The sequence below is a fragment of the Elgaria multicarinata genome, chromosome 3, assembly GCF_023053635.1.
Source record: "Elgaria multicarinata webbii isolate HBS135686 ecotype San Diego chromosome 3, rElgMul1.1.pri, whole genome shotgun sequence".
Classification (NCBI taxonomy): domain Eukaryota; kingdom Metazoa; phylum Chordata; class Lepidosauria; order Squamata; family Anguidae; genus Elgaria; species Elgaria multicarinata.
Genome location: NC_086173.1, coordinates 98,344,661 through 98,371,978, shown reverse-complemented (window position 1 = coordinate 98,371,978; position 27,318 = coordinate 98,344,661). Strand labels below are relative to the sequence as shown.

Below are 27,318 nucleotides of genomic sequence, written 5' to 3'. Positions count from 1 at the left end.
GCAGTGTCTCTTCACCAGAACTCTGCCACATGCATTGCTCCTGCTCTGCTCATTTCCCCCTTCCTGGGTCCACTTCCTTCACACCCTGGATGCAGCTGGTCTCGTCCCAAGGCAGCCCCAGCCTAGGTATTCCTGAGCCAGGACTACTTACTGTCCCATATCTCTATTCTTCCTACAGGGTAACCCAGGAGTATTGACAGTGGCCTGTGATGATAAACAGGGACAGTGCCACAAATTTGAAAATGGCGACTGGGTGACATTCTCAGAGGTTGAGGGGATGACTCAGCTAAATGGTTCTGAGGCCGGCCCAATCCGTGAGAAAGGTAATGGGCCCTCTGTTTCCTTCCCCTCATGGGTCTTTCCAGGTGGAGGGCTTCCAGCGCTACGGATATGAAGGCATTGTGCAGCTATTCCACATTTTTCTCTTTAATGGGTTTTCTGTGTTAAGAAAAAAAAATGGACAAAGTGGTGGGAAAACCAGGAGGGATATGAGTGAAAGATGACATCATCTGCACTCCTTTCTCCCTGGTAAAATTTTGCGAATGTGACAGTACAATGGTGCAATAAAAGCCTCAACTGGAAGCACAGATAGCTCCTGTGTGCCATTTCTGCTTGCTCACAGAAAATATCCAGAGGGGAATAGGGGGATTGATATGGGAGACACATCAAGAAGATGAACTGGCAAAATTCCAGAGAGAGGAATTTGACAGAAGGGTGGTGTGGTGCAATGTTGGAGGGGAAAGGATATATTGTGACACTTGCAACAGCGAAATGTTGCAAGACTGCAGGACATTAAAGTGCCTAGTTGAGCAAGGCAACTCCAGAGGAAATGCGGAGCCCTCTCCTGTGGAAGCAACATTGGAAGCAAGTGGGTGAATACACTTTAATCTCAGCACAGTCAAATCAGCTTGCTCAAAAACAAGGGGCTTGTCTAGACGGGTGCTTTTCCCCGCAGTAGCTTCAGAGTGGCGGCAGGTGATCTACATGATGCAGCCCCCACTCTGAAGCAATCCAAGGGCAAAGCCCCAAAGCTCCACGCTAAAAAACTAGGGCACTTGCCCCAACTTTTTCTAGCTTGGAGCCAGGCTCCATACCTCTGCGGAGCCTTGTTAAAAAAAAAAGGAAAGAAAAAGAAAACATTAAAAGGGGGGTTGGATATTTTGTGATGGAGCACCCCATTCTTCCCCCCTTGTTTCCCCCATTTAGCTGTAAATGTGATCCTTTACATTTACAGGTTAAAAAAAGAAAAAAATGGAACAATTTTAGAATAAACAAACTTGTGGAAGAGGGGGCACAGATGCTCCTAGGTGCCCCAGATTGCTGCATCTGTGCTCGGGTGGGCAGGTGCAACGGCGCCACCCGGAAAGCACACCTTGGCGCTCCTTCCACTGTAGATGGTCAGAAGGAGCGTCAAGGCAGCGTTGCGCTGCCTCGCACTGCTCCGTGCTGCAGACCCGATGTCATGAAGATGAGGGCTAGGACAGTCCTAGAGCATCATCACACAGAGGAAAATTGCGTTTCCTTGCTGTCGCTTCTCCGCCCATGCATTTGTCCCTCATTACTTTTACTGGGGTCTTTTTTTGTCGTGTGAAGGCCAGAAGGGGCAAGAGGAGCATGGGACGCAGATGACGACGTTTATAGGACCCGCAAAAATCCGTGAGTGCCCAGTAACGAGCATGCAATAAAATGCTCATCTGGTGATGCCCCTAATCTTTGTGTTCTCTGTGCAGAAAAATACAGCTTGGAAGTTGGAGACACGTCTTCCTTTTCTCCATACAAGTGTGGTGGGATCATCACTCAAGTCATGAAGCCTCAAAATCATTCCTATGTAGGTACTCATCTCTGGGCTAGGTAGATCTCAGGAATGGGAATACAAGGTCCTACCTTTCAAGTTATTTCACAGTGGTTGACAGACCCTTGAGCAATTTTACATTGTCATGGCTGAGGATTTTAACTAGAGGAGGCATGGTACTACTTACTAGGAAAGAGACATCAGTACTGTGGTCCTCTAACATGCAGGAGTCCAGGCAGGCAGCTAGGATGAGGTGATAACTCACTGGTAGTGCATATGCTTTGCATGCAGAAGGTTCCAGGTTCATCCATAACATCTTCAGGTGGAACTGGGAAAGGCCCATGTCTGAGACCCCAGAGATCCACTACCAGCCAGTATAGACTAAGAGTGGAAACCTTGGTAGGAGCTTTAAGTTACAAAATGCTGGTGTTTTTGCCCCACCCCCTTTACCTTTGGCCCTGCCCACCATTGGAATGCAGCCCCACCCCCTGTAAGAAAAGAAAAACTTCCTGACTGTTAGAGCAGTACAACAATGAAACCAATTACCTAAGGAGGTCATGAGCTCTCCTACCCTAGAAACATTAAAGAGGCAGCTGGACAACCATCTGCCAGGGATGCTTTGATGTGAATTCCTGCACTGAGCAGGAGGTTAGACTCGATGGCCTTATAGGCCCCTTCCAACTCTACTATTCTATGGTTCTAAGAATGTCTTTGGAATTGAAATCAGCCCTTGGGCTGAAACAAGTTCCCCACCCCTGGGGAGCTAAATGGACCAAGGGTCTGATTCAGCCAGCTCCATAGGTTCCCCCGGCAATGGGAGCGGAGGAGTTCTTGAGATATGGTGCCTTAAAGGGAAGGGCTTGAAGTGGGTACTCCTGCTCCTTTATGCTGATCTCTCTGTGTTCCCAGAAGTCCCTGCGTGCCTCCAGGGCTGATCCGAAGATCAAGACACCATGTGGTGCTAAACTACCTCGCTTTCACACTCTCCACGCAGCCTTCTGTGCACTGCATGTCTTCCGGAGTGAGTTGTGGCGACTTCCTAGGCCCAGAGATGAGGCAAGTTGCTGCAGGCTTCTTACCTTCTTGCCGCCTTGCAAGTCCTGCCCTTCTAAAAGCTGCCCGATGTTCCCAACCCTTCTTTCTGCAGAGATTAGGACATTTTGACTCTTCTTGCAAGGGGCTGTTATGGCAGGGGTGCAAACCCTCAGGCCCAGGGACCACATCTCGCCCTCCTAAGGCTCCAATGCCCACTTCCCCTGGCCCCAAGCCCTTTCCCTCAGTCAAGCTGAAATGCCTCTCCAATGGCTCAGTAACTGGAAGTCTGAGTTTTAAGCTAAAGTATGCTGGTGTTTTGCCACCACCCCTTTTGCCTGCGCCCCTGCTCACTACTGGGATGTGGCCCCTGAGAGCTTCTCGGGAATGGATTTTGGCCCTCGAGCTAAAAGATGTTCTTCACATAGCACAGAATTAAACTATGGAATTTGCGACCACAAGATGCTGGGGCAGCCACCAATTTGGATGACTTTAAAAAGACTTTAGACAAATTCCTGGAGGAGAAGGCTATCAATGACTACTAGTCCTGCTGGCTACGTGCTATCTCCAGTAGCAGAGGCAGTATGCTTATGTACTCTAGTTACTGGGGAACATGGGTGGGAGGGTGCTGTTGCACTCATGTCCTGTTTGTGGGTTCCTGGTCAACGGCTGGTTGGTCACTGTGTGAACAGTGTGGTGGACTAGATGGACCCTCAGGGAAAGGACCTGCATTGTGGCAGGTCCTTTCCCCAGCCTAATCCATCATCATTCCTGGGCAGGCAGACGCAGACAAGATGGTGGAGCTGGCGCAGACCCTCTACGTGGGTCGGGAGGCACTTCAAGAGGATCTGGTACGGACATTTGCTTATGGATGTGCTGGTGACCTGAGCCCTATCAATTCCTTCATTGGAGGCGTAGCTGCCCAAGAGGTGCTGAAGGTGAGTGACGGGCCCTTGTGAGGGCAGGGCAGGTTTTGAGCTAGTTGGAGGACGCTTCCCATGATGCATCGATGCTCCAAGGAGGGCTGCAGGCATGGGCCGGGGTGAAATATTAGTGTCTAACCCTTTCCTCAGCGCCATTGACCATTTGCTAGACCAAACTACAGTAGTGTAGTGGCCAATGGACTGAGGTATAAACCAGGAAGTCTCCAGTTCACATCTCACCTCTGCCAGGAATTGACTAGGTGACAAGCAGCTCTCCTTCAGCCCCCACCCCCATCTGCAAGGGGGAGAGGAAATACTGATACTGACTTACCTTGCAGGGTTGTTGTGAGGATTAATGCATGCAAAGCTCTGTTGAAAGTACAACAATAATAATATAATAATACAATTATTGTTGCTGCTAAGTAGGAAACAGCCTGAAGCTGCTTAAAGACAGGCTTCCCATCAGTTAGAATTGAATCACCCAAACACGGCCCGGCTGAGCCGAGGAATGGCAGTTTGGGTTTCCTATTCAGAACGGCGGGTGCCCCGTTCCTGTCATCCTGCCTTTCTGAATAGGGAACCCAAATTGTCATTTTTGGGTCATGTTCGGGTGACCCAGTGGCAACTGCTGGGAAGCCTGTCTTTAGGCAGGCTTTGCCTCTCTCCATCACTGTTACAGTTCAAGTTGCCGCCTGCCCTCTTTAAACCAATTGAGCTGGTTTTGTTCTGGATTTGCCAGTTAAGCTCAGTTGTCAACTGATTATGCTTATTTTATTTTTTAAAAAAATAGATTCACGATTAGGTGATTTGAAATGAGTGCAGCAGATATGAGTCAATTAACCTACAGTTTTGCAATGGCTACTTCTAGGAACCTCTTCGTAGAAAGGAAGACAAGCTGGCATTAGTTTTAGCGCTAACTTGGGAATGGTCAGGCATTGTGACCATTCGCAATGGATGAGTGTATGGATAAGTTCCCAGAAACACCCAGAGCTTTTGCCCCATTTACACAGTATTTGCATGAAGTGGGCATTGTCACGTAGTTACAGAGATGCGGGGATGTGCTACCCCTGGCCTCGCCTGCCCCCGGCATCGCGCACACTTCCTGGCCATGCGCACGTATGTTCATCAGTTCCTCTGCTGGGGAGATGTCTACACGCAAACAGCTGCAGCCACATAGACGTCTTTCTTGCAGAAGGCCATTTTAACGTCCATAGTTGAAGGAGTCCAGGCAGCACACTTGATGGCACTCCTCAGTAACTGCGTGATGCGTGCAAGGCGTAGTGCCTGAACAGGACTTTTGTCAGACACAGATCTGAGACTGCCATCCTGTGCACACGTGTGGATTAATCCAATAAAAACACAATACTCAAGATGTCTGCAACCTGATGCTCTCCAGATGTTTTGGACTTGGACCATAAGATCAGAGCTGGGGGTGGGGTGGAGCTTCCTGGCATCTCTCATCAAAAGAGCCCATGGAACAGGGCTGGGAAAGAAAGACCCTCTGCCTCTGAGTCCCAGGACAGCTGCTGCCTGTCGGAGTAAACCGTATTGGTCTAGGCCAGCCTTCCCCAACCTGGTGCTCACCAGATGTTTTGGACTTCAACTCCCATCAGTTCCAGCCAGCATGGCCAATGGTCAGGAATTCTGGGAGTTGTAGTCCAAAACATTTGGAGGGCACCAGGTTTATTTATTTCTTTGTTTATTTATTACATTTATATTCCACCTTTTTTCCTCCAAGGAACCCAAAGCAGCATATGTAATCCTCTCCATTTTATCCTCATAACAACAACCCTGTGAGGTAGGTTGAGCTGAGAGTCTGTGACTGGCCCAAAGTCACCCAGTGGGCTTCATGGCTGAGTGGGGACTCTAGAACCCGGATCTCCCGACTCCCAGTCCAACAATCTAACCCCTACACCACACTGGCTGTTTAGGTTGGAGAAGGCTGCCCTCGTGTAACATCTGGAGGGGAGATATACACCTTTAGATGAGAGGTGCACAAGCTGTAGCCCTGGGGCGCATGCAGCCCTTGGCCATTCCACTGTGCATCCCCCCAAAGTTAGCAGGACTATGCTCACTTCCCCCCCCCCACCCCCAAAACATGGCTGTTCCCTTTCATGTGGGATTACTGTCACCTGCTGCTAATCGTGGCAGAGAAACAACCATCTCAGTAGAGATCACTGGCGGGTGGGAGAGGCTTTCACCTTCACACCCCCACACCTGTCCCTAGATTTCGGTGGGTAAAGAGGAGAAGTTTAAACCTCTCATCTCTGCACACTGAGGTCTGCATGTGGAAGGAATGAAGTGCGTCTCTGTGTGTGCTTGTGTACACATGTGGAGCCCCAAGCCGATACTTTCATCCTTGGGGATGAAAAGGTTGTGCACCCCTGCTTCAGATTTACATTGTGGCTTGTGAATCTCCTTTGTGCATGCTCCTCTTCAGATTTTACACCAATAGTGCGAGAAGATGTTTATGCATCCATTTCAAATAATATTACTCCTACAGATTTTTGAACTGCTTTCCAACATCATGCATTTTCAAATTGTGAGCAGGGAAATCGAATTTCAGACCCCTGCATAGTTTTTGCTTTAACTCCAGTTTTGTTCATCTATCAAGTTGGCTCAATTATTCCCCTCTGATGAATGTAGCGTTTTTCTGCAGTCTTATAAAATCCCCACCAGGTGGCAGCTTAAGCTTTGGGACTGTTTTTTGGAGGCCAAATTCTCTCAAGCTTATTCCCTTTTCTCTGTTCAGTCAACCAACAAGAACAGAAAGGTAAATTCCCTCCTGGAATCCACTGTTTAGGTAGGATGACCAGTTATCCATTGCCAAGAAAAAAGTTCAACCGCAGCTTTTAAAGCTCAGCTAAAAACTTTTCTTTTTCCTAAAGCTTTTAAAACTTGATGTTGTGCAGACTTTATACTGTTAGTTTTACCCTACCCTGTGCCTGTTTACCCTACCCAGTGCCTGTTTGCATTCTCTTCCCCTCCTTATTGCTTTACTATGATTTTATTAGAATGTAAGCCTATGCGGCAGGGTCTTGCTATTTACTGTTTTACTCTGTACAGCACCATGTACATTGATGGTGCTATATAAATAAATAAATAAATAATAATAATAATAATAATAATAATAATAATAATAATAATAAACGTGCTACCGAAACGAGGGCAGAGATTTACATCAAATGTGCATAAGCTAATTGATGCTAATTTGTATGTATGGCTGCACATTTAGAAATAACTATGTAATTAAATACACAAAAAGGCAAAGTTAGCCATGCTGGTCCATGAGAGAAACAATATTAAAAAAAATCCACAGTTGGGCAATACCTTTATAAGAACCATCCAAAACAGTTCCACAAAAAAGTGCACATTTTTGAATTCTCCAGAATGCTTCACCAGACTAAATGATGAGAAAAGCAAAAAGTGGGGGGAAGTAACAGAAAAGCCCCCAAATTTGGCCAGGCATGGTGGCCCTGAGGACTGCAATTTTGATAGGCCTAGTCTCAAAATGGAAATGGCAGAACAAATGAATTAGTCAATGGTAGGTGATGCAGCTATCAGATTACGCCTAGCACTGTATCTTGGGAGAGAGGATGAGTAATTATCAATTCTATTTTTTTATTTTTTTATTTAAAGTGTTACAGAAAAAGAATGGGTGCAGACAATCCCCTAACAAATAATATCAAACCAACAGTTATATAGATATGTATGATATACAAAGAAAAGCGGGTTGATGGTTGATACAACAACTAGGGGAAGGAAAGCTTAATCGAAATAGGAAGAAAAATTAAAAAACAAAAAAGACAAAAGGAAAAGAAAATAAAGAAAAAAGAAGAAAATTATAAATGTGCTGTATTCCTTTATTTGTTGTTACAATGTCCATATACTCAGAGCTGAAGCAGACATACATTGTTGTACATCCGGTTGTGATGCACATTGAACGAATTCTAAATATGTAGTTTCTCTCTACTGATCCAGACCCTTGTGTGTTTCTCTCAAGGCAAGAGGCACCGTATAGTCTGATGAAGTGTTCTGGAGAACACAAAAGCTTTCACATTTTTCATGGGATTTTGATTGATCCTAATAAAGGTTTTGCCCAATTGTGGCTTCATAATTAAACCGCAATACAACACGGGAAGATGGTGACCTGGACAGCAGCTCAGTCTGCTGTCCAGGGGTTAACTGTGGATAGGCAATCTGCTGCTCTCCTTTCTTATGGTTCTTTATCTTTAAACCAGATTTGGGCTGGACAGCCCTTAAAACAGGAGTGTCCTCTGTAAAGTGGCAGGACACCCAGGGAAGGCTTTTGTAGAGAAGACCAGAGCAACTTTTCTCTTTTGTTATGTCTGCAGGCTGCCTCAGGGAAGTTCACCCCGCTGGACCAGTGGCTGTACTTTGATGCCTTTGAGTGCCTGCCTGAAGAGGAGCAGCTGACGGCAGAAGACTGTGCTCCGGTGCGTGATACCCTTCTGCAGATAGTACTTTCCCAATACAGATAGGACAGGGACGTGCTCCCTCCAGCTTGGACAGAGTTATGACAGTGTGTCTACACCCGCTCCCTCACGCTGATCCCTCTTTATTGGAGAAGGTGAAGACAGTCTGTATCTGCTCTACACTTCGGCATTGCCCCATGGGAGAACATGGCCACCTTCAATCCCTATAGGCTGCCAGGGGCACATCTTCCTCCTCTCCATTCCTCCCCCTGCTTGTAGACTGAACATCCACATAGAGCCCAAATTCTGAACCCTTTAGAACAGGTACTGGCCTGTCCCATGGAAATAGTATTGATCTCAGTTTGTCCTTTGCTTGGGACGTTCCTGCTGGCTCTCTAATGCCTGCCATCTCTCCCCTCCGACAGCATGGCAGCCGCTACGATGGGCAGATTGCCGTCTTTGGAGCTGACTTCCAGGAACGGCTGGGGAAGCAGAAATACTTCGTGGTGAGTAGGGGGCAGGCTGGATATGGGGGTCATGAAGAATCAGACAAAGCAAAGTTCTTACCATATTATGCCTAAGTTTTTTTTTAATGCCACCTTCCTGGTGCCCTCCAAATGGGGTGGATGATAACTCCCGTCACCCCCAGCCAGCATGGGACAAAGAATTTATGGGATTCTCTGCCACATGACGTGGTGCCCATCCAACATGGTGGTGTAATAGTTTTAAGGTGCAAGTCAGTCTTTCTGGTGGCCTACCAGTATTCCATGTTTTACAGACAGGGTGTTACTGATGTAGCTCAGGGGTGGGCAATTCTGGGAGCAAACCGCTACCGTGTGCTAAAAACATGAAGAGCTAAATTTGATCCTTTTAGCACTCCATTGTGATAAAACAGACAGGTTTTTTTCCTGCCACCACTGAATTTGGCAATACAGAGGCCGCACAGGATTCCATGTGCATCAAAGTGAAACTGTAGAAATTACAGGAAATGAGGAGAAGAAAATCAGGATGTGAAGGATTTGACAAAAGCCTAAGGGGCATCCCCTTCTCTAATCCAGCTCCGTTTTCTCTTCCAGCCTATTGCTGCTGCCCTACTGGTAGGATGCAGCATAACAGAGTGCCCCTGTACCTTCTCCTTTCCCCATGTTACGATCCTTTTCCCCCCCCCCCCCTTCATACTGATTTTAATTTGAAAGTTTTCTACACTGGATTGGAAAGTATCCGTCCATTTTCCTTCTGTCACTTTGGTTGCAGAATCTCTCACCTTTGTCTGGACTATGTTTTGCACTTCCGGTTCTCTTTCTTGCCGTCGGTGGTGGTCACTGCATAGCTTAGCCTTAACAGCTATGCTGGCTGGGGGTAATGGGAATTGTAGTGCAAGGCATCTGGAGGACACCAGGTTAGGAAAGGGTGTCATATTTCACGATGATGTATCTGCAACTGTCCTTCATTGGCTTGATAGTTAAAACTGCATTTGGATTAGATTATTTGCTTTGCTGATCGGGGCACTGATGTCATGAGAGTGGAGTGACTTTTTCACTTAACCGTAGGGCCTCCTCTTCCAGTGCTTTACAGCAGAGGGAGTGTTGACTGCTTAAAAAGAGGCATCCGAAGAAAAAGAAGAATGACTTTTGTATCATGAGTAACTGACTGAGATCTCTTCTGCAGCTGTTACTGAAGTTTCTTTGTAAATAAATATAACATTTGGTAGCACAAGTGCCAGACTAAGGACCTCAAAGGATTTCATCCTGGTTAGCATAGTCAATTGTTAAAGGCGGATTCCAGGATTTTCCCATCACTACCCATGGATAGCGATAGCTATGATCAGTAGAGATTGCCTCCAGGGGTGTCAGCTTCTGCAGGCCAGAATGCATAGAACAGGGTACGTAATCTGGTACCTTCCAGATGGTTGGGGCTACAATTCCCACAACCCCTGACCACTGGCCATGCTGAGTTGGGCTGATGGGAGTTGCGGTCCAAAATATCTGGAGGGTCCCAAGTTACCTGCCGTGTGCCATAGAATGAATGGAAAATGTGGTGTGGAAACTGAGCTCTCTCAAGGAAGAAGGAAAGGAAAGGGGAAGGAAAAGGGAAGATAAGGAAAAGGAAGGAAGGAAAGAAAGAAAGAGGGGTCTACCCTCTGCGGTTCGGGGTATATTTGAAAATGGGCAGGCAGGAACTGTAAAAAGTTCCAATGTTTCGATGATGAAGCTTCTCTGACTTACATCTCTCTCTCTCTCTCTGTGTGTGTCTCAGCTCAAATATTGGGGGTAAGAATAAGCAATGCTGATTACCTGCATTTATAAAATAGATTTAAATTTGCATAATGTTTCTTGATTTGCATGATTTATTTTTAGCATAGAATCGGAATCTTCTGGGTGCAGAATTTGGACATTTTGGCACAGATATGAACTGTTCCCATTCTGTGCATAAACCTAATTTGACCAACATTCTCTGTCCCTCCCCCCTACAATGCCTTCCCTAAAGTTTCAGGATACAGTCATTATTATTCTATATATAGCTTACACTTATGAACTGTATCTTTGTATTCTGATTTATTTAGTGCTTCTCCTTGGAAAGTGGTGGGATTTTTTTTCTGTCTACTCCGTGATAAGTTCATCTGTATGTGCAACACATGTATTGCAAAACCTCTCTAGAGTTCAAACCTCTCAGTCGTTCATTTTGGTAGAGGTGAGAGCATGGTGAGGTCACCAGTACATAACAGGCAGTCGGTTGCTGAGTCATATACTGGTAATCCTGGACTTCACAACAGTTTCAAAAAGAGTTGGTAGATAGTTGATTTATAAGATAAAAGAGGGCTGGGCTGATGTTACATCCTGGTTTTACTCCTTTTTCTTGTTTGAAGGCCTTGTGTCGTTCTTTATGTGTTACACACATTTGATCAATTGGCACATGGATCCAATGAGCTTGTAGGTTTTCCTTCCAGTGCTTATTTTGTAGCAAAAACTAACGCTTAGTCAAGAGCGCCAGACGGAATCGAAACATACTGAAGTCAAATATTTCCCCCTCGTATATACATGTTTTGGCTAACGACCATCTGTAATATAAAATATGGCCAGCAGTTCGCTTTCCATGAAGGAAGATCGTTCAGTTTGTCAAAGATGATTTCCGCCACCTCCACCCGGAATTGCATTATTAAACTATTGAGGCTTCTACAGCAATTATTTTGATGCTGTTCCTAATGCATACACCAGCCTCTCCGTTGAAAACTGCAGACATCGCTCCATCTGCCTCTGGACCCCTTGGAACATTTTTCTGCCATGTGGAGGAATAATATACACAGAGAACATGTCAGAAGTGAAAACCATTACAGATTTTCTAAGAAAAAAGGCTATCAAATTCCTGTATCTCAGCCTTCCCTAGCCTTGCATCCTCCGTATGTGTTAGACTATTGATCCCATTGTCCCCTGCCACTGCTGGCTGGGGGTAATGGGAGTTGTAGCCCAACATCTCTAGAGGCTGCTGTATCCAGTCTTTGAAACATCTATGTGTATTTTCCAGTTGTGAACAGCTGGTAGCTCCATGTCTTCCTGTGTGGAAATCAGTCTGACAGCATTCCCATGGAACAAAACCTTATATTATCAGAACCAGCCACATATCATTGAGGGAGGTCACCTTGACATTTCTCCTTGCCACATGGCTTCTGAGATCAACCTGGCTCAAGGCCACATTCAGAATATGATGGGTCTTCAACCAATTTTATGTTGACTTTCTCAGGTGGGAGCCGGTGCCATTGGCTGTGAGCTCTTGAAGAATTTTGCAATGATTGGCTTAGCTGCTGGTCAGGGTGGGAACATCACCGTGACAGACATGGACACCATCGAAAAATCCAACCTCAACAGGCAGTTCCTCTTTCGACCGCGCGATGTGTCTGTAAGTCTTCCACGGATCATGGCGGGGGAAAGGTTGAAGGTGCGGGGAATGGAGAGAGGGAAGAGGGTGTGTGGGCATCACAGGAAGACAGTTTGGCCCGAATCTGGAGGGCAGAATCTTAGCAAGCCCATTCCTTCATCCAAGAGAGTCTAGGGCAGCCTTTCTCAACCTGGGGCGCTCCAGATGTGTTGGACTACAACTCCCAGAATGCCCCAGCCAGCTCTGGCTGGGGCATTCTGGGAGATGCAGTCCAACACATCTGGAGCGCCCCAGGTTGAGAACCACTGGTCTAGGGTCTGGCTGGCCTCCCCTTCTAGTGCACTGGGCAATAACCCAAATGGACTGAGGCTTTGTCTCCCTGTCCCAGACCCACCTAATAATCTCTCCTTTATCCCTGTAGCAGCCGAAGTCAGAGGTGGCAACAACTGCCATAAAACTCATGAACCCCAACATCAATGTGACAGCTCAGCAGCAGCATGTTGGGCCAGACACGGAGCGCGTCTATGGGGATGACTTCTTCCTTGGCTTGGATGGGGTAGTCAGTGCCCTGGACAACTGGCAGGCCAGTGAGTGCTTCAGACAGAAGGGCTGGGCTTCTCCCAGTACACGGAAGCTGCAGAACCAAGTCTTTATAACAACTCTGCTGTGCCCAGAATGAATTATGTTAAGCAGACATCTTTGCCGAATAAACAGAAAAGTAATTAGCACTTAGGTAGACCTTTCGAGTATTCAGAGCACCTCACAGACATCACACAGTTGCAGTGCTTGCTTTCCACAACCTTGCAAGGTAAGCCTATCATTACCATCCCCATTTTGCAGGTGGAAGACTGAGGCTGAGATAGCAGAACTTGCCTAAGGTCATGTTGTGAGTTCGTCGCAGAGATGAATTTATACCAGAGAACCTGATTCGCAGGGCAGTCCTAGACATTCAGCGGTTAGTCTTGCCATATTCAGTGGGGCTTACTCCCAGGTATATGTGCATCGGATTGCGCTGTCATTTTTTCCCAGTGCAACCGTCTGCACAGCTATTCAAAAGTAAGTCCCACTGAGTGCAGCGTTAGCCACTGTCCTACAGGAATGCTCTCCATGTTTTCCCACTGAATAAGGTTGATGTACGCAATGATTTTGCTAATGGTGTTTTTCACGGTGTCGTGGACATTTTTGGTGGCTTGGCTAGAGCGGTGGCCGGTGGAGCAGAATGGAGGATGGGACGCTGCAAGGAAGAGCAGAGTATGGGCAGGGCAGACGCGCAGGAGCTGGAGGTCATGGCCAGGGCAAAGGCCAGGAAGTGGCATAAGTACCTTTTGACTCTTGGGTGCTTTGCCCATGTGCCCATTTGAATCATGAACAGAAAAGGATTCCTGCATTTAGCAGGGGGTTGGACTCAATGGCCTTATAGGCTCCTTCCAACTCTACTATTCTATGATTCTAGGATGCACAAGCTTCCCACCTATGCTGTTGTGAACGGAAAATCTGTTTTTTAAAGGAACCGATATGGAGAGGTGCTCAGGAGCATCAGGGGTTGGCCTTTAACTGGATCCGTGCTAGATGGACTGCTGTGGTGGGCCAGCAGCCACATGGTCCTGCTTATATAAAAAGTTGATGTCACACAGATCTATATGGTTGGTGGAATTGTGTATTTTGCTGATAGATATTAAAGGCAGACGTGTGCACGTGAGAAGGGAGGGCCAAGGAAGCTCTACTTCCTGGGGCAAGAAGGGCTGCATAAACAGGACTGCTCCCATTTCAGAGGCCTCCCAGTCCAAATTAAAAGTCCAGAGCCTTAGATGTCTCTTGCAAAAGGAATCCACAGAATAGAAAGAGCTGATAAGCAGGACAGTACACTTATTATGTAGACTCTTCATCAGCCTTTCCCAACCTGGTGCCCGCCAGATGTTTTGTACTACAACTCCCAGCATTACTGGCTACTGGCCATGTTGGCTGGGGCTGAAGGGAGTTGAAGCCAAAAACAACTGAAGGGCACCAGCTTGGGGAAGGCAGCTCTGCATAATGTGTGTTGTCCTGTTTATTAGCACTGTGCATTCTGTGGGTCTACATCTGCATGAGTGGGAAAGTCCTCCGGTCAAAACTCTACTCAGCCATGAAATCCCCAGATAGCCGGAGGCAAGCCATGGTCTCTCTGCTTCTGCCCCCTCCCCTGTACTGTGAAGATAATAACATTGGCCTACCCTACAGGGTTGTTGTAAGGATGTGTGAAATACTGTACATGCTTTGAACACTTCTGAAACAGAGCTATATAACTACCAAATATTACTGTTAGCAGGTAATAGCCAGTGTATGCTGCTGAGGCACAAGCCAGAGAGAGCCAAATACATACTGAGCAAGAGTTGTGAACCCACATCTCTGGCTTTTCACATCTGTTTTAAAAATGAAACCTAGCCTTTGTGTGTGCTGATGACAAAAAGGCTGGGTAAAGGGAGCCACTGGTCCCTGCAAACAGCACAGTGTCTTTTATCTATATGACTGTTGTCGCTCTTTCCCAATTCTCCCTATCTTCCCAAAAGTACACAGTTTGATACCCAATAAGCCCAACCTACTTCTGTCCTGAGCACTCCATCATCCAGTATGGAGAATGGAAGAGGAAAGTGATTTCAGAAAGCCTAATTGGAACGCCTGCAGTCCCCTCCCACATTCCATCATAAGATTGTAACCAAATGCAGACTCCGTGATGTGAACATCAGCTGCTTTTGTCCTCTCCCTCCTTCCCTCTCCCCCCCCCCCCCGACCCCACCTTTTGCTTTATTTACCATCTTGCCTGATGAAGACTTCTGGAGAAGTTGAAAGCTTGCACACTGTTTTGTGTCCTTTGCATTCATAAAGATATTGCCCAAATATTGCATTAATAAAGGTATTCCTATTAAAGATATTGCCCAAATATGGATTGTGGAATCTTGCTAGAGCTGCATCCCGCTCTTCTCTTTTGCCATCCGCCCAAGGCAATTTCTGCCATAAGGATCAGATCGCCAGGGAGGAGGCAGCACTGAACGTAGAAACCACCAAGGAGTAGAGTAGTGCTTTGTGCCTAGGAATGGGCAAATCTGTCATGATCAATTTCACACAGGCTCTCATTTTTCCACCACTTAAGTTCATTCTGTTCCATTTTTGGATCACATTGTGTCATTTTTAAAATTTTGTCCCAAAATTAAAACGTATTTTTCTGTCCAATTTTTTAAATATACGTATTGTACGCTTTTTTCAAATGGATGCATTTTTGTGCACACTCCCCCCCTACCAAACATATACATTTTGGGTCAGCTATTTTTCCATTGCGTAAAGGGTTTTTCTGTGCATTATTCCAAATATATGTATTGGTATGCACTGTTTCAAACGTACACAGTTTTGTGAGCATTCTCCCCCACAAATATACACCTTTTCCCACCCCGCCCCACTCAAACTGCAGCACAAACTTTGGGAAAGTACGTCTTGACTGCGTTCTGTTTCATGTTCGGAAAGTGGGACTGTACTAAATCCTGGCAGAAATGCGAACTGAACTGATTTCTTACCCCTCCCTGTGCCCTCACTTTCTCCTTTGCCTGCAGGAGAGTATGTCGACCAGAGGTGTGTGCAGTGCCTCAAGCCTCTGCTTGATTCTGGAACGGAGGGCACCATAGGGCACGTCCAGGTCTGTGTGCCCTTTCTGACGGATGCGTATGGCCCAGCTCAGGATGAGGATGAGAAGTACGCTTTTTGCACCTTGCGCCATTTCCCCAGCGCCATCCAGCACACGATACAGGTATGGCGGTGGGCTGGGGTGGGGCGGGGTGGGGCGGGCTGGTCTTCTCCACGCTGCCCTGGATTCTCTCAGCCACAGGTCGGCTGTGCTGCGCCTGCCCCAAATGCCCGTCTCCTCCTCCTGCCTCTCTCTCCAGCTGGTCCAGGGGAAACTTGCTTCATTCTCAGCTGCCAAGCGGTCCCCCTCTGAGCTCCTTGCCTGGCCCCTTGCCTTCATTTACTCTTTCCAGGCAGCTGCGCCAGGGCTGGGGCTGTCAACAATGTTGACGGCAGGATATGGGGTCCAGCTGTTTCGCCCAGAAGCCAGGCCAACATCTTTCGCCTTCGCCCTCGGCAGAACGTCAGCTGCTGCTTTCTCTTTCTGTGGCAGGGGCAGGAATGGGCCAGTGGGCTTCAGCTTATCTCGCAGCCGTGGGGTCTTTTCATGGCCCTGCTGCTCCCTCCACGCCAAGAGGATGCTGCTGATGGGGGGCTCTGGCCTCCTGAGCCCATTACGTAGTGCCGGGATCTGGGGAGGGCGGCAGCAGAAGTAGGTGCTCGGTTTTAGGGAACTGCCTTATGGGCACAGCTGGAAACACAGGTACTCTGGGGCTACAATCCAGTGGAGTAAACCCCATTGAACCCAATGGGGCTTGCTTCTGAGTAAATGCATAAGATTGCACAGAATGGATCGGTTTGCAAATAACCGCCAACAAAGTTCCCTCCCTCTCTCTTGCAGTGGGCCAGAGATAAGTTTGAGGGGCTTTTCAAAACGACAGCAGAGAATGTCAACAAATTCCTGGCGTGAGTACGGGGCAGGAACTTGACGGAGGTGGAATTGAAAGTTAAAAAACAAACCAACCAGGGGAGCCAGGAAGGGGCTGTATTGGGAGTAGATTTGAGTGCCCTTCCCCAGCCATGGCTATGCTCGCTGGGGACGGTGAGAGTTGTGGTCCTATATATCTTGAGGACCACTACAATGGGGAGGGGTAGAAGCTTGCTGGTTATTTTGTATCCACTGAGTTATAGGGAGAGCTGCAGCTTGTTCTTAGATGGAGTCCCCCCTGGGATAGGAGGCGGGAATTGCCTGGAGGCAGGTTCCACTCCGAGATCCACGTGTATAAGATGACTGGTGGTCATAGGCCTGCGCAGCACATTTCGCTGGTGTGTGCAGTCATGGAATTCGTTTTTTAAAAGGTGAACTTTTATTGAATACTCAATCATAAAGGAGATTATTTTTTATTCATTTATTTATTAAACACTGCAGACACTGATGGCCTGCTCTGCGTTCAGCTTCCCTGACCATGGGAGGGCCGTTGCAGGTGAGGTGGAGGGAGGAATGAGGAGATGCTCCTCAAGCCCCAGCATTGGTGGGGCTTTGTAGTGACGCTGGCCAGAGGAGGGGCTTAAGAGGCGATATTACCCTTCAAGGCCCTTCCTCCTGGTCTCTTTGAAGTGTGGCTCCCAGCAGAGCAATTCTTTTTTGCTCTTGCCAGGAGTGATGGCATACTGTTGGGAGCAGCAGAGCAGCCAGAGGGCAGCTGAAGGACTGTTCCTGCTGTATCTGGATCCCTACTCAATGGCCCCCCATTTGGTGCTTAATGCTTGAGACATTAGGGTGTTCCTGGGTATACCCGGCACACCCCTTGTGTACATCCATGCTAGTGGTGCGTTCGATCATAAGTAAGTTTTTTTTGCAGGCCCTTAAAACTAATTATTAATCATAGTCTACATCCAGTGATGTCCACAGAAGATCTGTCATCTTCCCAGCTCTATTGCTTTATGAAGTACACCAGTGTGATATCACAGTTAAAATGTCATTTGTATGCAGTACCTCAGCCAGTTTGCCTTCTGGGAAATTTATTTATTTATTTATTTATTTATTTATTACATTTTTATACCACCCAATAGCCGAAGCTCTCTGGGCGGTTCACAAAAATTAAAACCATCATAAAACAACCAACAAGTTAAAAACACAAATACAAAATACAATATAAAAAGCACAACCAGGATAAAACCACGCAGCAAAATTGATATAAGGTTAAAATACAGAGTTAAAACAGTATAATTTAAATTTAAGTTAAAATTAAGTGTTAAAATACTGAGTGAATAAAAAGTCTGGCGACGAAAGGAGTACAGTGTAGGCGCCAGGCGGACCTCTCTGGGGAGCTCATTCCACAACCGGGGTGCCACAGCGGAGAAATGGGTGTTTTGTGACTAGACATGCTCATGATGTCCGCCATTACGTGAATGGGCAAGCCCTCCCCCATGGCAGCCATTTTCTGAGAGTGCCTACAACACTGTCAAACTTCCAGATGTGCCCACTGACTAAAAAAGTTTGGGACCCCTGACCTGAGTCAACTCTGACATTCACTGGGTGGCCAGTCCCTTGTCCCTCAACCTAGTCAGAGAGAAATATATGGGATAACCCCCATATAAGCTGCTCCTTAGAGGATGGATGGGATGCACATCCTCCAAAGATGCATTTGGAGGATGTATTCTCAGTACACTTAACATACAGATAGTTCTACCTATGTCTGGCTCTGGCTCTTGCCCTCTACTTTGCTTGATTCCAAAAGGCACTTGGCCTCTTCTTTCATATCCTGATTACTTTCAGCTTTTGATGGAAAGCCACAAGTATCCTAGGAGAAGCCCCACCCTTAGGCTCTATGATTCTTGGTTGGAATTCTGATACATCTTGAGGGAGAAACAGCAGGGCATTTACTGTGGTTACCCCAAGACTGTGGAGCCATCAACCACATGAGGCCTGGTTGCACTCCTGTGTCCTGGTTTCCCTTTCCCCAAGTAAGAAAAGTAAAACCTATTTACATGGGTTAGCTTTTGGAGGAGAGGCTGATAATGCAGATCTCACAGGCCGTAGGAATGCATCGTGAGAATGAAGCTCTCTAAGATTTGGATGGTTAGTTGTGGTTTTAAACAATTTATTTGTTGCCTCAGGCGTTTGGGAAGGCAGCATAGACACTTTAAAAATAAAGGTGATACAAACTGCTTCCTAGGAAGAAGCAGAACAGCAAGGTTCTTTCTTAAGTTGTACCACCGACAAATTACACTGTTGTCCACAGGGATCCCAGCTTCCTAGAGACCCAAGAAATGGAGGCTTTGGAGATGCTGGAGCTTGTGAAAATCAGCCTTCAGGAGAAGCCGCACAGCTGGGAAGACTGTGTGGCCTGGGCCTGGAGACTTTGGGAGCGCCTTTTCTCCCATGATATCCAGCAGCTGCTGCACAACTTCCCACCTGAACACGTGAGATACAGCTCCAGCCTTTGGCATAGACCCTGTCTTTCCCCCCAGCCATTTCCTGGTTCTTTGTCCACTGTTTTTCTCTGCACACATTGCCTTTCAGTTACAGCACTGGCCTTGAGAGTTGGAATTCCAATGCCTGGAACCAAAGGCAGCAAACCTTGTTGGCAGCTGCTTAATGTGGTGTATTAAGACCACGTGGTGGCCTTCCCACTGTCTATCTGCACTTCGTTGGGGTTGACTTCCACCCACTAGTAACATCCAGCCTCACAGCACATCCCAGACTTGCTCAGGACACGGGTGGCAACTTTGGGGGGTCTGGAGGCCACTTTCCACCCTCTCTGCTGGCCACATTCCTGTGTCACCAAAAAGACCCTGGTGAACTTCAGCAGCAAATCATTACAGAGGCTTAAAAAGGACAAACTTCACTTGTTTTCATGCTAAATGCTAATTATTTTTCTGCCGTTCTGCCAAGTTTCAGCAGTGGAGTGGTGGTGAGGGCACACCAAAAGTCTGGGGCGCATGCGATTCATGGACCACATGTTGCCCATCCCTGCCTTAGGAATTGTCCATTCATCCTTACCCTGCTACTTCTCACTCTGGGTTCTTTCTGAGTGGAATTGTACCACCACTTATAGGACACGGTCATAAAATGTCTCCTCTGTTGGCTCTCTAATTGCTTGAAAACCACTTGTTTAGAGCATTTGGCGATGCAGCAAGCTACAGGAGGGTCAGGACCCAGTGGGCAAGTGGCATGTTCACGTCCAAAAGCCGAGAGTCTGAAGGACGAGAGGCAGTCAGTGTGTTCCAGCAGAGGCAAGGCTGTGTCGGGTTGCTCAGAATGCTGGGAGCCACACTTAGGACAGTTTTTATATCAGGCCAGCTGCAGGGCAGAGCCCCTGTTGGCTCTCAAGGTCACATGATTTCTCTGAGCTGACTAGATTTCTCTGAGCTCCCATTGGTGCAGAGGGTAAGGTGCCTCCATCTTTGGTTGTACCTTGGCCAACTTCTCTCCTTCCTCTCTTCTGGCAGGCTTCTGGACAGGCATGTCCTCCTCCTGTCTTTCTGCTGCTGACTGTAACGCTTTACAGCCCCAGCTCTCCAATTGCCCATGCACCCCATAGTTCTTCGCACTCACCCTGAACTGTGAACTTTGCAGCTGGGTTTGCCAGGTCAGCTTTAAACGCTTGCAGGGGCTAAACAGGCAAAGTGCTCAGCTCACCCCCTCATGTGGGGATCCCAGCCTCAAAATATAAGAAGAGCTTGCTAGATCAGACAAGAGTCCATCTCATCCAGTATTCTGTTCACACAGTGGCCAACCAGCTGCCCACAACCCCCCCCCCCCAAATTCCCAGAAGCAGGGTATGAGTGCAACTGCACTCTCCCATCCATGTTCCCCAGCAACTGGTGTACATAGGCATACTGCCTATGATACTGGAGGTAGGACCTTCATCAGCTGCATGTGCGAGGCTTCCATAGGACCTTCAACATTTTTCTAAGGACTTCACAAAACTGTTGCCTCTGCTAAAACATCAGCTACATCTGCTCCAGTGTTGCTATATCTCCTTCCACCTGTTCGTTCACAGTTCCTCCTTCAGGAAACAAAATCCAACTTCTCTCACTAGTGTTACGCATGTGCACCCCACTTCCGAGCAGTGAGAAATATTAGGGGTCCCAGACAGTGCTTAGCCGGCATTCAGCTGCCTTAGTGGGAGATTGCTGGAAACCTACGGCGTTTCTGTGATATAAACTGTATTTACACACGGTGGTGCAGGTAGGGCTGGACCTTGGGACCAAAGTCTTTAGCCCCACAGCCCAGCACACACCCACACCCAAATGACCTCCCACAACATAGCAGGTGATGGAGGCATCAGGACAGCAGGCACAAGGTCCATGGTGAATCGAAGTGAGTTTCAAATGGAAAGCTGCACATGCTGAAAAGTTTTTTTTATATATATCAGGGATGGGAAATGGTTTTGTTGATGTTCTAATGCATCAAAATGTAGATGCAGTTTAACTCATGGAATGGTGGTTTAATGGAGGTAGAGAAAATGTTTTGTTGGTGTGCTTCATAAGTGAAGTAATACACCAGTGCATCTAAAGGGGACCCCCCCATAAAACCATTACATCTAGGGCAGCGGTTCCCAAAGTGGGCGGTACTGCCCCCTTGGGGGCGGTGGGACTGCATGGGGGGGCGCTAAGAGGCAAGGGGGCGGCAGGGGGGCGCTCGAGGTGGTCTTTTCTGTACCAGGAGTTTTGGTTACAGGAGGAAATTTCTGATCGCTATCCTGCACTATGGAGAGTGGTTCAGAAGCTCCTGGTTGCATTTCCAGCATCGTATTTGGTGGAATGTGGTTTTAGTGTGGTCTCCCTACTTCTCTCCAAGCAAAGAAATCGACTCCAGATCAATAAATGTGGTGATTTAAGACTCATGTTAAGTGACTTTAGGGAGGATTCCTGCATTGAGCAGGGGGTTGGACTCGATGGCCTTGTAGGCCCCTTCCAACTCTGCTATTCTATGATTCTATGACTTTAGACCAGACTTTGGGAAACTGGTGTCACTTCATCAAGCCCATCCATCACATTAAGAATTTACAGAATAGTGAGGTACTCTACCCTAGTTAATATCCTTGCTAAATGATTATCAGACTTTGAAAAGAGGATATCACTGGATCAAGTTCATCAACTACGTTTAATTGAATAAACTAAAAAAATATAACTGGATTTTGAATAAATATTCAATTAATTGTTACTGTTTTGAATTTTATTATTATCTTCCTTAGTGGGTCGTTGAAAACCGCTATTCTGAATAATGATTTTTATAGGGTAGGGTAGGGTAGGGGGCGCTGGGCACGAGTTTGTGGAACCAAGGGGGCGGTGACCTGAAAAAGTTTGGGAACCCCTGATCTAGGGTCTAAAATTCCCTACCAGTACTGCTGTGTGTGTGTGTGTATACACACACACATACAGTGTGAGCATCAGGATTAAGGTTCACAGCATTAACAGGTCCGCAGAGTCCTGTTCTCCATCAGAATTCAAGGGGAATCCATAGCACCATAGAATTTCCTGGGCCGGATCTACACTACTGCTTTAAAGCGGTTTATAACAGTTATAAAGCGCTTTAACTGCTTTAAAGCGCTATAAAACTGTTATAAAGCGCTTTAAAGCAATAGTGTAGATCCGGCCCAGCAGAGAGCCAGCCCGCCCTTTCAGTCTCTGCTGTACATATACAGACCTCTCACCTTGTCTAGGGAAGGAGGAAAGAAAGACGAGTCTTCGCCCATCACCTAGGCCTTCTTGGACCATCCTAACACCCATTGAAAAACATCCCCAGAACATTACCAGCTATCAACCGACATTTGTGTAGGGTTGCCATATTCTGAATCCACAAAACCGGGACAATTTTTTTTTGGAAGTGGGGGCTAGGATTTTTTAAAAAGCTGAGCAATATGTAAAGGTCTAGGGAAAGCCCAATTTTTCAGTTAAAACATCTACTGTAAAACCAGACATCTTAAATTCACTGCAACTTACTTCCAAGTAACAGATTTGAGGTTTGCAACCCAAATCCAAGGAGATAATTTTTGAAGGGCAATTTTTGGGGGAGTGACTTTTCTTTTCTTTCTCCCCTCTCTCCTTTCCTCTCCTTCACCCCCTCATCCCCCACTCGCTTCCTCCCTCCTGTCCCTACAAAACTCTCTTTTCCCCTCTACAAATAACCCAGCAGCTCCGCCCCACGCTTAACCTAAAGATCTGACCACAACCTGCCAAGCTCACCAAACTCCTTTGCATTGCCTGGGACTCAGGTAGCCTGAGGAGAGCACGTGCACCTTTCCTTGCTGTTGTTTCTCTTCTATGCAGCCGCAGGTGCAATAAGGTGAGTCTCAGTGAATGACTCAGATAAGCCTGTGAAGGAACGGTGATGCTCTGGAAAAAGCACCAGATTGATGCATCTTTTTCTCTGCTGCTGCCGCTTCGCTGAACAGGCTCAAGGCACCATTTTGGAGGTTAGAATTTCTCCAGCCAGCTGGACCAGGAAACCAGGATTCTTGCCCAGCCAGTCGGAACATTTCAGAATCTCCTGGAAATCGGGACATTCCCAGTTTTCCTGGATGTATGGCAACCCTACATTTGTGAGGTCTTAAGAGTTATTATTCCAAGGCGTCTGCACTGATAGCTCTACTTAAAGAAATCCTAGAGTCAAGAATTACAGAATTAGAAGGCATCCTGAATCTGTTTGGAAGTAGAGACACTGGGCTGTAAGAGATCCCTGAAAGACTATTTAGACTAAACCCAAACCCATCACACAAACTATTGCATCAATTTGTTGTCATAGGTACTTGACATGGCATTTGGAATAATAACAACTCATTGATTGATACAAGAAAGGATGGGCTTGGGTCACTCATTTCCAGTTCTTCCTGTTTCCCCCTGTTTGTACAAGCAGACCTTTGATGATCCCTTGGCCCCAGCTGAAAATCCCATGGCACTGTAGCTAGAGTCAAATTCCCTTCCCTTTCATCACTGTGCCTGTGTCCTCATTGATAGTGATACCGCTGTGGGTTCTAGCGCACATCCTCTGGTTGCTGAGGTTGTTATTGCCTCCATCCTTTGGCCCTTACACATAACATAGACTACTGAGCGGCCTGCTATCATCACAGTGTTTGGCAGAAATAGACTGACAATTGGCTGTAAATTTGGTGGGAGGCCAATGCATTTTGCCACAAGTCTCCCACAAGAGCAGAATTATATGGTTTCAGAACATGAGTGATACAATGTTAGTGTTCACAAAAGGTGCCTGAACTCTGGAAAACTATCTACATATCCTCTTTCTTGGCCTTTAACTTGTACAGCACACTCTCCCTCCTGTTCCCAGCACTGGAGATTTCTGAAACGGCTGGCCCTATTTCAACCCTTGGCCAGTGGAGTTTCCTTCCTTGCACTCTTTTCCCCATCCCATGCTGCTTCCTGACTGATCCCATCTGGCTTTGTACCCCCCAGGAGACAAGCCCTGGACAACCTTTCTGGTCGAATCTCAAGCGATGCCCACACCAGCTGGATTTTGACTGCAAAAATGTGAGTGGGGAGCTCAGCTTGGGAACAGGGGCTTCGAGGACATGGGACAGAGATTGCAGCCTCAGTTACAGGGGCAGGCAACCTGGTGCCCTCCAGAGTTGTGCCCTCCACAACTCCCACTATCAGTTATTGGTCTTCCAGATGTTTGGGGCTACTACTCCCACAATGTGTTACCATCTGCAAGGAACGCCAAGTAGAGGTCAGGGCATTTACTAAATTGGGTAGTCTTAGTGTTAAACAAAAGGTTAACTTCTGGCTAGCCTTAATGTTAAACAAAAGGACTTGCGTACATTTGCAACAACATCAACAACAACAACTATAAGTTCAATGAATGGAAAACAGTGACAGTTTTTGTGATTGTTGCCTGCGATTCAGGGCAACCCCTTATCCGCTTTCCAGTTATTTATTGTGGAAAATAGCACAAAGGTGCTCCAAAAAACCCTTACTGACAGGAGAGGCTTTCGTTCCAAGTTCTCATTTCACTTTTGCCCTCTTAAAAGGCTGAGCTGACTGTGAACTGGGCCCATCTAATCGCTCTTTAAAAGGGCAGGTAGCAACTACTCCAAAATTCATTGAACACATTTTGTAGGCAGGGCCCCGGAATCCCTTGTTCCTGGCAATGCGATTCCTGATCTGGTGGCAGGCTTCACAAGGTGGCGTGTCGCGTTGACTGTGTCGGAGGGGAGGTTTAGCAGGGCTGGGAAGAAGTCTACATTTCTGAAGGGGCAGTCAGCATTGTCTGTTCCTGGTGGTGGGGAGCAAGAAGCAGAGGCTGCAGTGGGGAAAGAGAACAGGTTTGGTGCTATCCTTGCTGAATCTACCTTCTGTGTTTTTTTACAGACCACCCACACGACCTTCATTTTGGCTGCCAGTCGCCTCTTTGCCCAAACGCACAAGCTGCGTGTGAAGGAGGATGAAGAGCTTGCCCGCCAAATCCTCCTCGATTTGCATCTAACACCTTTCCAGCCATGCCAAGGAGTGCATATTCCCGTCAATGACCAAGAGGTGGAGAAGCCATGGGGCGCTCGTGGTAAGACGTCCAGGAGATCTGCTGAAGGGCAGATATCCCAATTGTTCCCATCAGACCTTAGAGCAGCCTTCCCCAACCCTCCAGATGTGTTGGAGGACAACTCCCAGGATTCCCCAGATGTGAGAAGGCTGCCCTAGAGCACTCTGCCAGCCCCTGCCCAAATTGTGAATGGGTACTAACAGGTGCAACTGGGTTGCACAAAAGGCCCAAACAAGTGGATAATGTGTTTCACCCTGCATCGCTCAGACGATCTCACACTCCATCTGGGCCCTCTCTTCTCCAAATGGTGTCTTTTAGATCAGATGAGGCTGGCTGCACTGAGGGAGGAATTGACAGAGCAAAGGCAAGAGCTGGGAAAACGCAGTGCCCTCGTCTCTGGTCAGATGGAGCCCATTCACTTTGATAAGGTACCAACATGTCTCTGTCTTGCTTTGCATTTCCCTTTGCACTCCAGTATTCCAAAGAAGGATGAAAGTGACCCTTCCTGGAAGCAGGATTTTGCTATTCCAACCATGACCTCCCCTCCGGCAGCTCTGCCAGGACTTCTTAATCCTGGATTAGTTAATTTTGACTGTACTGTCTTGAAATGACTCACAAACAAATTTCCCCAGTGTTCCAGTATCTGTAAAGGGCAAGTATAGACAAGAGCCACAAAATATTTTGTATTCAGGGTTCAATTACATGAGATACAAAAGTTTCCATATCATGGCTAAGAGGCTGAGCTACAAATCAGGGCGCTTCCTGTTTTGAATCTCACCTCTGCCATGAACTCACTAGATTTTATTTATTTATTTATTTATTTATTTATTTACTACATTTCTATGCTGTCCCCTAGCCAAAGGTCTCTGGGCAGTTCACAACAGATAAAACCCTCAAAATACAACCTGATGAAATATAAAACCTTTCAAAAATTTAAACCAGAGTAAAAAAACAGAGTACAAGCCAGCATCAGTGTAAAGATCTGAAATCACAATTAAGGCAAGCCATTCTCAGAGCCAGCCCTCCATCTGCAAGATGGGAAGAATAATAACTGGCCTATCTTGCAGGGTGGGCTGCAGAGATTCTTAAATTGCGCTGATTGTGGGCGAGTAATGGAGGGTTAGCATTCTTCTTCTTGTTCTGTTCAAAACATTCTGCAGGGGAGAGAATAAGATTTTAAAAGGGCAAGCACCAAGGATTTGCATCTCCCTGCCCACCCTCAAAACTGCAGCCATGAAATTATATGCCAGCTTTCACTTTTGCCTGTGACTTGATCATTGCTCTTTTAAATCCCTGTTCTGCAAACTTGGACATTTCCTTGTTTGGTTCATTTCCACCACTGGAGAGAGGATAGTTTTGCCAGTATATGTTGCGCTATTAAAAACAGCAACAGCAACACACTCATTAGATTAAAAAAAATTCTCTGCCAAAGTAATGCCTGCCCTGGGACAAGAGAAGCTGAATGCTGTGAGTGTGTAAATCAGGGATGCAGAACCTCAGGCCCAGGGCCAAATCTGGACCTCCAGGGATTGCAATCTAGACCTCCATCATTCCCCCAAAGGCCCTACCCCTTCCCTTGGCCCCACCCCTTCCCCCCAACCACCAGTCTCGGTTTCCTGGCTTTTGTGCAGTTCCTCCTCCCCTTTTCTAAAAGATTGAAATGCCTCTCCAAAGGCTCAATCACTGGCAGTAAGAGTTTGGGATTTGTTTTTGGCCCCGCCCCTTTTGTCTCTGGCCACACCCACCACTGGAATGTGCCCCCCCCCCCCCCCGAAAGCATCACCAGAATGGAATTCAGTCCTCAGGTTGAAAGGTGATTCTGCAGCCTTGCTCTAGGGCTATGTGAAATGGGGCACTTTGCATGCATGATTTGGTTACTGTCCATGTTCTTTTCTGCTTCTCCTAATCATGAAATGGGGCAAAGAATTATTTGGAGCACAGAAGGCTCTTCCTCTTGGCTGCTGGGGCTCCTACTTAGTTCATCTTCCCAGCTTCTGAGGCTTCACCAGGCCATCATTGCCTCCATACTTCCCAGTCTCTCCTCACAAGTGCTTGAATGGGTTGGGGGAGTAGAGCTGAGATTCTCAGAGCTGAGATTCTTAGGGTGCTAAACTATGTGCTCGTTCAGGACAAATGCACCCTTGCTTTTTTCCAGATAACAATGAT

General features: G+C 47.0%; 2 protein-coding genes across 2 annotated transcripts in view; both read left to right on the top strand.

The window, feature by feature from the left end:
• AMT (aminomethyltransferase) overlaps window positions 1-27,318 on the top strand; it is a 200,878-nt gene that overhangs the window by 26,743 nt on the left and 146,817 nt on the right. The gene's annotated exons all lie outside the window — the stretch shown is intronic.
• The window catches only part of UBA7 (ubiquitin like modifier activating enzyme 7), a 51,577-nt gene that overhangs the window by 6,815 nt on the left and 17,444 nt on the right, over window positions 1-27,318 (top strand). The window contains exons 7-20 of the mRNA XM_063121037.1: window positions 179-323; window positions 1,731-1,828; window positions 2,702-2,852; window positions 3,608-3,762; window positions 8,103-8,204; window positions 8,609-8,689; window positions 11,922-12,077; window positions 12,478-12,643; window positions 15,638-15,831; window positions 16,549-16,613; window positions 18,893-19,073; window positions 24,069-24,143; window positions 24,984-25,173; window positions 25,471-25,580. Of these exons, the coding sequence (XP_062977107.1) occupies window positions 179-323; window positions 1,731-1,828; window positions 2,702-2,852; window positions 3,608-3,762; window positions 8,103-8,204; window positions 8,609-8,689; window positions 11,922-12,077; window positions 12,478-12,643; window positions 15,638-15,831; window positions 16,549-16,613; window positions 18,893-19,073; window positions 24,069-24,143; window positions 24,984-25,173; window positions 25,471-25,580 (1,869 nt within the window). The remainder of the gene's footprint in view (window positions 1-178; window positions 324-1,730; window positions 1,829-2,701; window positions 2,853-3,607; window positions 3,763-8,102; window positions 8,205-8,608; window positions 8,690-11,921; window positions 12,078-12,477; window positions 12,644-15,637; window positions 15,832-16,548; window positions 16,614-18,892; window positions 19,074-24,068; window positions 24,144-24,983; window positions 25,174-25,470; window positions 25,581-27,318) is intronic.